The 14,363-nt window shown below is 42.4% G+C and overlaps 1 protein-coding gene across 2 annotated transcripts; it reads left to right on the top strand.

The window, feature by feature from the left end:
• The first annotated feature begins 2,908 nt into the window (after positions 1 to 2,908).
• On the top strand, positions 2,909 to 14,015 carry RBM24 (RNA binding motif protein 24). 2 transcript variants are annotated; one of them, XM_040058718.2, is made up of 5 exons: positions 2,909 to 3,565; positions 4,098 to 4,221; positions 5,340 to 5,394; positions 10,980 to 11,031; positions 11,902 to 14,015. In XM_040058718.2, the coding sequence occupies exons 1-5, from the start codon at positions 3,398 to 3,400 to the stop codon at positions 12,055 to 12,057; spliced, it is 555 nt and encodes a 184-aa protein (XP_039914652.1). In that variant the 5' UTR covers positions 2,909 to 3,397; the 3' UTR covers positions 12,058 to 14,015. The 2 variants fall into 2 exon arrangements, with proteins under 2 accessions (XP_039914652.1, XP_039914562.1); XM_040058628.2 differs by lacking the exon at positions 10,980 to 11,031 and having other exon boundaries at positions 2,910 to 3,565.
• Positions 14,016 to 14,363: the final 348 nt, after the last annotated feature.

Raw genomic sequence — 14,363 nt, 5'->3', positions numbered from 1 at the left:
AAATACACCAACATACATATTATCTTGAGCAACTGGGAAAATGACACTGGTGAAGCTGTCAATGGACTTCCCCTCAGCAGAATAAATGCTGTACAGTCAATGCCTTTAAATCTTAAAAATCCATTAGTCTGACTGCAAATTTAGCCAGACATCCAGCATGGCCAGGTAAACACTGTCCCATGGACTCAAGCTAACTCCAGGCTAATCCTCCTCTGAATTCATCCATATTCATCAGTTTTCTGTGGTACCTACAGGTTCTGTAGATAAACCTCGCTCTTCAAGCTTTGCAGAAACCCAGCTCTAGCACAAAGACACAAGCCCAAATCAGAACATTTCCACAATGGATGAATCTAGAACTCCTTTCCCAGGCTGTTTGTGATAACCTCCTTTGGATTAAGACTAGCCCAAAATCTGGAGTTAACATATGGTATAGGAGAGAAGCCTACAATATATTCCTGATCACTAAAATGTTCAAATGGTCTTTAATTAATTTCCATATGACAGAGGTCATCTTTCTCTTTGGGTAAACCTAATAAAGTGATGATTAAGACTGAGATATGGTTGGAAAATATTTTTATTTCTGAGGGCTGCTGAAGGAGTAGATAGCTTGGTGCTAGTAGAATTGTATCAGCCACGGTTCCGTCATAAGATGATGCATCCAAGAGCTGGAGGCCTGTGTTTGTTTTTCACAGGTTATGCCATGTAAAATTAAAGGCTTGTGCTTACAGTGGACTGAATGGACTAGAGGAAGTCGCAAATTATGAGGTATCACTTCTCTGGGATTTAGGTAAGGATTCCTAGGAATCCTAAGGCTGGAAAATCATACCCTAGATTCTGTCAGACCACCAAAGCAGAAAAAGGTCTGATACTAGAAGGGATGTAAGGTAAAACTGAGTTTTGAGGAGTTATCCTTCAACAGTAGGGGTTGTTTTCCTGTGATACTGCTAGTGATACAGTTCAGTTACAGAAATGAATGGGCTAGAGAATTGTATTTATTCCTGAATTTTACTGGGATTGCCATCTTTAATTGAGGATGCTAGTACAGTAGCAGGACTGTTGTAGAATAGCTTACAGGATATATTTTGATTGGTTAATGGCCAGTGTCACTTCTGGTTTTACAGAAGAGGATGTGTTAGGCTGTCAGAGTAGGTTGAAAACTGTACTGCAGATACTTTGAATTAGCAGTATGAACAAGGACTGCATGATGAACCCTACCTAAATGCAAGACATTTGTCTTTTGCTGAGACATAGTGTGGAAAAGTAGTTTTTTTCTGAATCCTGGAAGACCTACTGTTGCTGCTAGACCAAAAAGCTAGATTTTGGGTTTGGGTCTGTCAAAATCATCAGTCTTCCACTTGGGCTGAAAAAGGTAAACTCCTAAATACATCTGCAAGTAGTTCTGGGACAGCCAAATGTTGCTTTTCTGGCCTTAATACAGGAGTTTGTGTAATCACTGGAAAGCCAGGCTAATTCACCCTTCGTGCAGAAACCACTCAGGAGTGCTGGGCACAGCAAGGGAAAGGAAACATGATGGGTTGGACTACATTTGGTTTTAGATGAAGTTCATCTTCCAGGTCCACAGGGGTCTGAGAAGCACTGCTAAGAGGGCTGTGTGCTGCAGGGCTCCACTGAGCACTGATAACCTTAGCTGGGCTACTATTTAAGTTCAGGTCACTGGGCTAGAGTTTAAAATTACGATTAGCCCTTGAAACAGAAGTGGCTGGAGTATCAGGTTTAACACAATGTTCCAGACCAACAGGAGAGTCAAGCTGGAAGACATCTGGGGACAGAGTTAGCTGACATCATTGAATTCATGTCCAGGTTATGGGTCGGTCATAATTTCAGTTGAAGAGCGACAATTATGTCTCCTCCTGCTGGTGTTGCTAGATTTCACTTGAGTTAGTCTTAACATGTTAAACCAAGCTTAATCTGGAGAGTCTGAAGGATCAAGTAGGGTTTAGTGACAGCATGGCTTAGGATTGTATAGGCCATTGGAACTTGGAAACTACCGATGAAAAAATCAAATGGAGCTAAGGTTAGATATAGGCAAGCAGGGCCTGAGTTTAGGGTGATGTGCTCTCATTAGGGTTAATGTTTGGTACCAGAGGGGCTGAACAACTTTGTGAAAGTCTGTCTTGCAAATGATGCACTGCTCTTTTTTCCAAGGGAGAGAGTCTTTATAGGGGAAAGCCTAGGAGACAGAGAAAGAAGGTAAAAGCAGAAAAAGAGATTCACAGTACTTATCAAGACTTTGGGACCACAAGAGGACGGTTTAGAAGTCTATACACATATGCACATCTGTTTTCCCCAATCTTTAACCTTTCTCCCATCCTTCTAGTCTCCCTGGGAGTCGCCCTTACCCCCAACTCCACAGTCCTCTATGTCTTCATGTCGCACAGACATTCCTTTCTTTATGCTTCTGTTCATCCTTCCCAGTCCCAGCATTGGGCAGAGGCAGCAAGAGAAGAGAAAAACAAGCCAAACAGCTTTACCATATTTTTTTCCATCTTGTGACCAAACGAACAGCAAGAACCACAGCAAGAAGCACCACCACAATAAAAAATTGATGTGTTGCGACACCGTAGTTTTGCTAGCCTGGAGAGAGCAGTAAGCGGAGGTTGTAGAGGTTTGACCACAAGCCTTCGGGGAGGGATCGAAGCATTTGAGGACCGCCAGCAGCCAGTGAACCGGCTGTGCCCGCGGGCACACTGGCCGGCCGGGCACCGGTGACCCCATCGGCCCCTGTCCCCTGGCACTTGCTGTTTGCAGCAAACCTGTCTCGAAGGGCACCGGGCCGCCCCGAGGGGCACCTCCGAGGCCGCCCCTCTGCCTGGCGGCCCGAGGCCCGGCTGCCGCCGCACGGGGGGCATCCAGCTGTTGCCGACAGCTGCGTGTCAGCCCCGGCCCCGCCGCGGCCGAGAGCGGGGTCCGCCCCGCCGCCGTCCCCGCCCCTGCGAGGAGGAGGAGGAGGAGGAACCGAGAGTGCCCGACCCGGTGGCTTTTAGGGGGGAGGCCACTCAGTTGTTAGAGCCCAGGCCCTGCACTCCTCTTCCAGCTGCTGTTTCTGCTCGTTTCCAGCGCTACGGCCGCCAGGCTGGCTGCTGCCCGGCCTCCCCTCCTCCTATTGCCGGTACCTACCTCAAAACCGCCCGAGGCTGCGAGGCTCCGCTCTTGAAGGAGGAGGAAGCTGGGTCTGCAAAGCCAGAAGGGAATTGCATTGTAGCTGGGTGGCGGGGGGAAAACGGGGGGCGGGGGAAGAGAGGAGGAACAACAAAAAATAAAAAGAAAAAAAGAGCGCGGCTGAGTCTGGAAGCGAGTCTCGCCGCCCAGGACCCGCACGCCCCGGCGGCCACGCGTGGGTGCAGATCGCGGCGCGGCGCGCAGGGCCGGGCGGAAGATGCACACGACGCAGAAGGACACCACTTACACCAAGATCTTCGTCGGGGGCTTGCCCTATCACACCACCGACTCCAGTCTGCGCAAGTACTTCGAGGTCTTCGGGGACATCGAGGAGGCGGTGGTCATCACTGACCGGCAGACCGGCAAGTCCCGGGGATACGGCTTTGTAAGTGCCGGGGCGCGGGGCCGGGCAGGGGGCGGCGGGGCAGGTGGGCGGCTGCGGGGGGGGCATCGCGGGCAAACTTCCGCGGGGGCCGCTGTAGGAGCTCGGGGGCCGGGAGGGGCTTTTTGCTTTTCTCTCTTCTTCTTTTCTTCTTTTCTTTTTTTTTTTTTTTTTTCTTCTTTTTCTCTCTCCCTGCTGGGCAGTTTGGATAGAGGCAGTAGGGGTGGGGGGGATTACTGAAAAAGGAGATTGAGGGGGGGAATTGCCCAGTTCCTCGCACACCGCCAGCACGCCTGTTGCTCGCTGATACGGCCGCTGCGGGGTTTATCTGCCGGCGGCGGAGCTCGGCCCGCGCCCTCCGCCCTGCGCCCGCCGCGGCTCCCGGCGCCCCGCTCCGCTCGGCGGGCGGGCCCGGGCCGGGGTCCGGCCGGGAGCCCTTCGGCGCCGCCCGCGGGTACGGCCGGGTCGCTGCTGTGGGCGGGAGGCTTCTCCTTCCCCGCGGAAAGGGATCTAATGCGCGGCATCGCCCGTTAAGGTCACCATGGCTGACAGAGCCGCTGCTGAAAGGGCTTGTAAGGACCCCAACCCCATCATCGATGGCAGGAAAGCCAACGTCAACCTGGCGTACCTGGGTGCCAAGCCGCGGATAATGCAGCCAGGTGAGGAAGCAGCCCCGAATGGCATTTCTCTCCGTACCTCGGGTTTCTGAAGAGAGTAAAACTTCAAAAAAAGGTAGTGCTGCCCTCCACCTTCCTGAAGTACGCACGCAGTTGGGCGTGCTTTGGTTTTGATTCTTAAATGCAGCATGTAGTAACTCTCTGGCTATTTTGCACATGTGCCTTATTTAAAAAACAAAATCGATCAGAGATAAAATATCTGGAGTTCCCCAGGAAGATTTCCACTGCTCAAACACTTCATTGGTTATTCCTGCTGCTGGGAATGTGGTGGCGCTGACCATTTACAGTATCGTTGCGGGGTGAGATTGGCCTAGGAGTGAATCGCTTCCAATGTGTGCGGTCTTATTAATACAAACAATATCTTAATGCAAACTTCTCAAGCAGATGAGTGCTATTATGCAGATTTTAAAATGAAGTGGCTCTTCCTAGAACCACAAATGAGACAATCTGATGTCCTAGCCACTTCCCAGACTGCTGCTTTGCAGCAAGAGGAGCATGGAGTGTGTGCACATTTGTGCTCTCAAGGAGCCCATTCTGAATTCCCCCCTGTTTAGCCTGATGAACACTAGTGCAAGTAATTAAATGCCCACCAAGGAAAAATGGGCTTTATTCTAGGGAGTTTGGAGAATAGAAATGAAGCTGGGATTTGACCCCCTCTGCTAAGTGCTCATGAGTAGGGTTTACTTAAATTTTAAATCTGTAGAAATTACACAAATACACTGATGAATGGAAAGTACCATCCAGTCATTTAGATACTAAAGTTAGGAATCCAAATGGAGCACCAGGTAAAATGTGAACGAAGACCCTGTTCTTGTTTAGAAAAAGTAATTTTCTTAAACATCTCTAGGGAAGTGTGTGCTTTATTGGCTTAAGTTCTCTGTGTGTGTGTGTGTGTGTGTCTGTGTAGAGACTGATAACTTTTGCTTTCTAATTTAGGGTTCTACAGGCTTTCAGGTGTTGTTACCGGAGGCTGTTAATGAAGGCTCTTGCTCTGCAATTTTTTTCTGTGTGTGCATACATATATATATATATATATATATAGTATAAATAAGTGGCCAAAAAATACACATACAGAGAACGTGATGTGTTTTTGTTTGTAGGTTTTGCCTTTGGTGTCCAGCAGCTTCATCCAGCTCTCATACAGAGGCCTTTCGGGTAAGTCTCAATGTGTCAATGGGACCTCAATCAGGGGAGGAAAAATACCTTTTTTTTTTAAAAAAAAAAAAGGGAAGAAAAAGTATGCTCATTGAAGGCTTCTTGCAGTAGCACCCTTAAAGCTGGCCAGCAGTGCTGAAGCTCTCAGATTTATAAATGTATACCCATAAATGCGCTCACCTTGTCGGTCATGTTCTAAATGCCGCAGCTGAGTCAAGTTGTGTGGGACGTCGCCCTTCCGACTAAGCAGTCCAGTCCCACATGACCCTATGATAAAATAAGGAGGTATGACTTGATGCAAGATTGCTGTGCCCCATTTCTCTTTTTTCAGCTTGACTCAATGTTATTTATCTCTTTCTAATCTGACAGGGATCGTTTACAGTTAAGATAACTGATCAGAAGGATATGATGATAAGAGGTGGAATAGTTCTGTTTGGAATTAAACTCTGTAACCAGTAGACTCAAACACAAACAAGCTAAAATGGTGATTAACGATGCATGTATGTTTTTTCATATAGTCAATAGACCTCCGTGTGCTTTTTTTATTTATTTATTACAGTAATGAAGTGGTGTTGATAGCTAAACTGTGTGCTTTTATTTAATTGAAAGAGCTGTAGTGAAAGTTTTTTGGGGGGGGGGGGTCTTTTTAATTTTGGTTTTGTTGTTGAGGAGTGACTTTGCCATGGGGAGCAAAGGGACTTTTTTTTTCCTTGCTTTCAAGCTGTAGCCTGTGACTTTTTTTAACCGTATTTTGTAGTGAGTGCTAAATTGTGTGATTTCTTGATTTTTAAGTAAATCAACATATTGCTTGCATGTTCGTAATTTTTGAGGGGTTTGTTCTTGGGAAGGGTGTGGAGCTCCTTATTAACGATGTGCGTCCATTTGGGCTTTCTAATTTGAGGGGATTTTTTCTTCAATCTGTCTTTAATATGTAGTGCATTTCTCCTGAATTTAAGTATAAACTATTGCTAAGTGGATCTAACTCTTGCTTTTTATAGTCGTACCATTAGGAGGTGAAGTCCGCTTTGAGCTTTCGATAGTGTCACTTCACTAATGCACACTGACTGAGAAATTCATTGCGAAATAGTGCATTTTGCTAATTAATGCATAAGCTAACAGTAAAGTAGGGAAAATGAGTCACAAACATATTTTGTTTATTTGATTAGCATAGCTTTAGAATATCATACTTATCTGTTATTAAGCAACAGTAGCCTCTCAGTAATTTGATTTGTTAGAATGGAGGGAAACAATTCCTATCCTGAAAACCACGGGACAAGGTTTTTCTTAAAAATTTCATGTAATTTTAAAAGAGTGTATTGATTTTTCTGAGAGCAGGGAGGCTATAAAAAACTTTGTCTTCTTTTTTTTTTTTTTTTTTTTTTTTTTTTTTAACCTTGTTATGATTATCCTCTACTGTATTTTGCTTGCTTCTTTGAAGTGTGAGATGACAGTGTGTATGCAGTGATCAGTTTATGATGCCTGCTCTAAGGCAGGCAGGAGGCAGAACACCTCATCTCCAGAGCTGTTAAAACACTTGTTGAAAAGGGAACTACTGAATTGTGCAGGGATCAGCTGTGGAGAGACTGAGTATTTGCTGAGCGCAACAGAAAAGGAGGACCTGTGGCAGTCCCTTGCTTAAAGGACTGTGCAGACTTTCTTGCTTTTGTTACCCAAAGCCAACAACAGGTGACATAAACCATGTTTAGGTCAGGGAAATCATTCCAGAAATCTGAGTAAGGTTGGATTTCTAATGCATTGCACATAAATCTGAAGGAATGTTGGTCGCAGAGTCATGTATGTATGAAATCGGTAATTTTTCATCCTTGGCTGTTGCATTTCTTTTACTCTGTGTAAACAACAGAGATTACTAATCCTTCTTCCTCCTCAAAATTTCCAGTGACCTGTACCTTTATCTAAAGTATGTAGTTCACATTAAGGAGAACAGCAGTCATTAGGATGAATGAACATCTTAATTCACTTCATTGACAGTAAGAGGGGATGTTTCAGTGCTTATTTGAATCTCCTTCAGTTGAAGAGTTCACTTTTGCTGTGTGGATTGCACTGAAATACACGGTCACCCTAAAGCTTTTGTTCTTCCTGTGCAGTTGCACTTTGGAAGTATGCTTCCCTAACACACTGTGTGAAGCAGGCTGTAGTGGTGATACTACCAGTACTCAGCTAATCCACGCACAAAAGCTTCAAATGTTTTGTGGTTGAGTTTTGGGTTTTTTTCTTAACAGTGCATATTAGTGAGGTGCTGCCATATTTTGGTATGGTCAGCTGTGTTTTAGAATCACAGAGTCACAGAATGGCCTGGGTTGGAAGGGACCTTAAAGATGTTGTTGTTCCAACCCCTGCCATGGACAAGGACAGCTTCCCCTAGACCATGTTGCTCAAGCTCCATCCAGCCTGGCCTTGAACACTTGATTTCAGAAACGGGGCATGGCAACATAAGGTTTCGCATCTATCAAATAATAAACTTAAAATAATTTGATTATGTTACATTACTTTTACTGAGAAGATGCAGAAGTTCAATATTCTGACTTCAGTACTACACTGTTGTGGTGGAGGGAGACAGAAACTAGATTAGCTTCAACGCATGATGCATTTAAAATGCAGGGAATTTTTTTATTTGGTGCTGCAGAATAACATTTCTTCCTGCTTTTTACATTCAGCATCTCTCTTACTGTTGGTGTGTTTCATAGAAAGCTGTTTGATTACAGGACTGGTTATTTATACAGCTTTGTTTTCAGGATTGTTTATTAAAATACTATCTCTGAATTCAACAGGAATTTATGGAGGGGGAAGATGACTTTGCTTCCCAAGATAGCTTTTCTTGTTTTGCTAATGTATTTTTTACTTTAATATTGGTGGGAAAAGTTGGAGTTATTCAGACATATGGGTAACTGGTATAGAGATTTTTTTTTTGTTCTTTATTTTCTGTCTAAAACCTATACTTTGATCAAAATGAAAACATACCCACTGTTTTCAGTAAGACCAGAGTTAAATCCAAAGTTATTAAGCCTATCATCAAATGGTTAGCTGATGCGATATGCTTGATATCTTCCAAGAGTTAGGCAAATCTGCCTTTCTTAAGAGAGAAGGAAAAGCCCCCTCTTGAGTTTGTGATCAAAAGATCTGTATACTAGACTACAGATAGTCTGAAAAGAAGGAATGAAGCTGGAACAGTCAGAAGTTAGCCTGCTGTTACGTCCTCTTAGTGGTTATCAGATAAAAGGAAACATAGTAAGGGTCTCGTATGTTTAATGTTTATGTAACCTATTTCTGTTAAAAAGGAGAGCTGTTCATTGGTGAAAATCTAGTCTTTGATTATGCTTACAAAAGCAAATGATACCTTGCAAAGGCCAATGCAAAACATTTTGTTTAAAGTTAAGTATCTACTTTTCTGAGAATGTAATGCTGAGAGTTACAGATGCACTACTCCTGCTGAATTTCTATATGCCACAGCTCTCTGCATTAGTCTGAAAAGTTTTCTTTCTTTGAAATTACCGTTCACTTTATTGTTGCCTATAGGATTATTTTTGAGGTCTTTAGTTAAACATAAATATTCTGTTACAACAACAAAGAAAGTCTTAAGGCACGTGGCAGGGATGTGGGTATTTTGAGTATCTCAAAGCTACAGTTATTGCTAAAGTTAAATACTTTATATTTTCCTTTATTGCAAAAGCATAAAAGAGTAAATACATATTCCAAAATGAAAACTACTGCCAAGAAAGAGAGCTTAAATCCTGGGCATTTCTCATGCTATCACTCTGAAAAGTAAAGCAGCAGCTTTTATTTAAAATTAAGGATACTAGGGATTTCTAGTGTAACTGGGAATTGCTTTTTCAGCTTTTGACCTGGCAGAGCATGAAAAGCAGTTGGGTTCTGAATGGCTGAGATCTTCATGTCCTGGCCTCTGCAGTAGGTAGAAATTTACTTTGGCCATATAAAGCCATTTTACTTGACTGAAAACAGTTGTAGCATGACAGATGATCAAAAATAGCCCCACTGCAGCTTATGCTGTCAATCATCATGTGTTAAATGGCACGGTGGAGAGGAGCCTGCACAGGGTTTATGTTTATTGTAGGGTAAGATGTGGCAAACAGATAATGTTTCATAACTTCACCACCTGTTAGTTTTTTTGGCTTAAATAAACCAAGACAGAAGAGCTTAAGTGGAAGCACATGTATCTTTCTGTCTTATTCAAGGATATGGCCGAGTGTCCAAGTGTCTTCAGAAAATCTTAGTAACGTCAGTTCAAGACAACACAAGCAGCCTGATAAGCTTGCCTACTGTCTCTTCCGTTAGAATTACTCTCTTCCATAAGTGCTGAATGTAAAGATTCCTTTGATGTGGTGTTAAATGGATTCTTCGTGATGCAAAAGAGGCTGTCTGTGACTTCAAATTTGTTCTTATACCTCTTTCCTTAAATGCTTAAGAAGTATGGTGTTACGTTTATTAGAATTGTGCTTGGTTGGTGACCAATACAAAATGCTTGCTTATGCTCATCCATATGGAGAGCTCAGGTAATGATGTGTATTTAAATGCACAGAGCCAGCTTAAGTATGCTTCAAATGCACTTCTGGCTAATCACTTCATAAATTAGGTGAGTGTTAAAAACCCAACTTACGGTTTTGTTTTATGTTTTCTTTCCCTTCCCAATCCCTCCCTATTTGTCACTTTTTTTTTTTTTTTTCCTTTTCATTTCTCCTTACCTCAATAGGAAATTAATTTCATTGATATGTTGGGTTTTTATGATTGTGGTGTTCATGTCTTAAACATGGCAACTGAACATTTCTCTCTGCTAATACTCCTATTCAAGCAACTGAGCACTTTTTTTCTGAAAAAGGAAACTGAGCTGGTTTAAAGTCTATCCCTTATTTTAAAGTATGCTTTGCTATGATTCTAGTTGACAGTGTCCCTTCTGATTGCAAGTGTTTCCTTGTTGATCACTTAAGTACATCTTAAAGCTATTTTTAAAATGAAACAAAAAACCTCCAACAAACCCCTTCCATGAAATCTTGAATTTGGAGAATAGAGGACACTTTTTACCACTACAATTTTCATCTGTGCTTGAAGTGTGTTCAGAGGTTGGTGCAGTCTTTAGAGGTGTCTGTAAAGCTAAAGAAAGTTCAGTATGAAATAGTAGTGAATCTGCACAAGAAGTTTTTCATGCATTTATAGAGATTCACTGGCTGGGAAGGAGTTGCATATATGAAGGACTTACCTTTGGAAATCCAGATGCAAGACAGGGTTATGAATGTAAAATGAGGATTATACAGAGTATTTTTTTAAAATCATATTATATGATAAAATCCAACCATGAGATTAACATGTATGTACACTTGTGTGCTAAGACAATGATATGACCAGTTTTTAAAACAAAAGGGCTAAGTAAACAGGCCAAGAAAGCAAATTATGTGACCTGGAAAAGATGGGAAAGTGTTTACTCATCTATTCAGAATGGTTATTTTTTAAACTGTAAATTTGCGGGGTTTTTTGCTTTTGTTAAGCACCAGATCTGTTTAGACTTAATCTTATGCCCACCTCCCAAAAAACTCTATGCTGTATGTCTTGCATAGAAATAAACAAGCTGGCACAAAACAGGACATCAGTGACCTGATAATCAAACAGGTTTGAGCCTTGTGTCCTTACGAACTTTTTTATAAAAGTGTGATGCACATGTACGTAGGAGTCACTGTTAATGGATTTTAATAGCATCTCTGTAGCTTCCCCTCAATGGCCTCTTGTGACGGAGTGAGCTGCACTATCGTTCGTTTGGAAAGTGTGATTCTTGCTGTGTTTACCACACTTGTGAACTCTATTTAAACTCCTTTGTCGCCTGTGTTGGTTTTTTTCTTATTTTTAATAAGGGTGACTGAGGTTGCAGAGAAATTAATGTGTGCTGAGTCTGCATAGCAACTTAAGTAGGGTTGCCACAATACGCTCTTAACACTCCTCCCTGGGAAAACTTGACATGAAGTCAGGGTTCAACCGTTTTGTTGCCTTATTGGCTCTTGTCAAACTCATTATAGTGATGCTGTCAAACTGCTCCGTTACTAATAATAAAAGTATTGCAGGAAGTAATTTTACTAAGAGTTGAGTAGTTAAGAGAGAAGAGGGGTAATAAAAATGACTTGCAGGTGATTTGAAAAAACGAGTACTGCAATTTTCCAGATGGAATAATGAAGCTTAGTCCTTCAGAGTTGTCTTAAAACAGACATCAGTAATGCTGGTCCTTCTAAAGATTCGAATGGCATTAAAGATATTATCCTCAAGGAACACCGAACACCCTGACTTAACTCAGCTACAACGCTGTGCTTTGGAGCGATGCATCTCTTCAGGCCAGTGAACTGATAATTGGTCCATTGAGTCAAGTTATTGTGGCAACCCTATGCACATAACAACAACTAAATTGAGTTTGTTTTAGTTCGGAGTATGGATATGACACTTAAGACGCTGACTCGCGTACTGACTCTAACTCCCTCTCCCATCTTTCAACAGGATACCCGCTCACTATGTCTATCCCCAGGCTTTTGTGCAGCCCGGAGTGGTAATTCCCCACGTGCAGCCCGCAGCAGCCGCTGCTTCCACCACCCCCTACATCGACTACACCGGAGCGGCGTACGCGCAGTACTCAGCGGCGGCCGCCGCCTATGAGCAGTACCCGTACGCCGCCTCGCCGGCCGCCGCCGCCGGCTATGTGGCAGCTGGGGGCTACGGCTACGCCGTGCAGCAGCCCCTCACCGCAGCAGCGCCCGGCACGGCCGCGGCGGCCGCGGCGGCTTTCGGCCAATACCAGCCCCAACAGCTGCAGGCGGACCGCATGCAATAGCAGATGGACTCCTGAAGGAAGCTCGTGCTCCCTCTTCTCTCCTCGGCCTTCCAGTATACGTAGTTAACAGAGACAATTCGTAGTAACTAAGGAGCTTTAAGGAAAGCGATGCTATTGCAAAACTAAAGATTTTTATTCTGCTGTCTTCATACAGTATGCATCCAAATCGTGTTGTTAGAGGGGAAGGGTAGTGCGGCATGTCTAGTTTCAAGTATCAAGCCTGAAGAAAATGGAGGGAAAAATACTGTACTGTCATGAAAGAGTGGCAGGAGTAGCAATGGGACTTCATATTTCCAAACAAACGAAAAAGTACCAAAAAAAGCGCAAATACATACTTTCTACAGTATCAGGGAAGCAAAACTGCCTTTTATAAGTAAGAAAATGGTATCTGAAAAGTTTGAACCAGGGAAAAAACTTGAGTCAGCAATATGTAACGTTTATCCATTTTAAGAGGAAACGAGCTTAAAGCACTGATTGTCCTTTCTAGCTTTCAGAAGTTGTCTTCGTGAGACAGGACCTTGTCACTGTCTCACTGATGGGCACCGAACAACCCAAGGAAGGTGGCCGGCTAGTAAGATGGCGGACAGGCACCAAAGTTATTTTCTTCTCTGTCCTCTGGATGAGTGGAACTATGGAGCAAGTGATGTGGAAGTAAGGGGTGCAACAGCTGTAGAGACAATCAATAACACAGACAGTTCTGGACAGAACACATCACTCATGCTCATGTGATGAGCTTGTCACATCCTAATCCCTCGCCCCATCCCGTTTCACTTTTGGGAAACTTTAACTGCTGGTGTCAGCTATTCTGATTCTAAAATAGGATCAGCCCTTTACTACAACAGCCTTCTCTTTCTATTTATTGCATCTATTCGTAACTTGTGAATAAAGGCAGGAAGAAGCCTAATGAATTAAAACCTTTTAAGAACTGTTTTAAGGGAATTTTCTTTTCTGAAACCATTTGTACAATTTTAATATCTATTTCAGGATTATATTTAAAATATTTATTAGCAAACATACAGTACACAAGGCAACTTTTTGTTACCAAGACTGCAGTTCTTGAAGGGTTAATGGTATGTGATTTATACTGTGCCTTAATTGTTATGCTATTTAAAAAGAAATATTTATTTTGAAAGTTTTACTATTCTGCGCTCTAAAGAAAGCGACTTTAGATGTGACACTGTAAAATTATGTATTCATCTCATGCTATAAATTATTTAGTAGGCTTAGATGTAGCATATTAAATATTAACCTAATTAACTAAGGATGTTGACTTGGATTTATTTAAATTCAGTATGTGCACTGTATGAGGGTACTCTTAAATTAACACTTTTTTAGGTTTTTTCATAAAACATTGTTAGTTCATTCTTTTTCCCTCTACTACTTACTCATGTAGACCTCTCAAATACATTAGTGCCGTTTTCTCACTCATCTGTATGTAGACTGACTATTTTTCCCTTTGCTAGAAAATGCTGCTTTACATTGTCCTGTGAAACTACAATACTTGCAATTTTTATTCTTGACCGAAATGGAATTTAATATTTTACACTGTATTGGATTTTTTTATACTTGAACAATTTCATACAAGGGAAGACAGGATAGCATTTTTATGGACTCTATTCAATGTCACTGGATTTATTTGAAGTATTCTGAATACTAGCCAGTGTTACAATGTAGACATGACTCTCCTGTGCATATTATTTATTCAGTATGTATATTGCTTTACAACATTTCAGATCTCTTAATCTATTCACTCGTATTAAAACAATAAAAAAATGTTGTCTCATCCTGTCTATAGTATGGTTCTTGCCCAAATTGTCTTAGATCTTGTTTAGTTAAAACTAGAAGGGCAACCTTTTATATTTTTTTCCTGATCCGTAGAGTGAATAGCAGCATATACACTGACTTCAAATAAACAGATTGATGAAAACTGTATTGCATGGAGGAAATTCTGTTGAGGAGATAGAGAAGATCCATTCTGAGGTTTATCATATAGTAATTCAGAGTAGAAGGGACTTTGGGAGGTCTGAGGTCCCTTACATCTTTGTCCAGTCAGGTCTTAAAAAAACCCCATGCGGAGACTGCACAACCTGTCTGGGTAATCTATTCCACTACCTAATTATTCCCGTCGTGT

Source organism: Hirundo rustica, chromosome 1 (genome assembly GCF_015227805.2).
Source record: "Hirundo rustica isolate bHirRus1 chromosome 1, bHirRus1.pri.v3, whole genome shotgun sequence".
NCBI classification, from domain to species: domain Eukaryota; kingdom Metazoa; phylum Chordata; class Aves; order Passeriformes; family Hirundinidae; genus Hirundo; species Hirundo rustica.
Note: the sequence above shows the minus strand (reverse complement) of the source record. Positions and strands in the feature narration are given on the sequence as shown.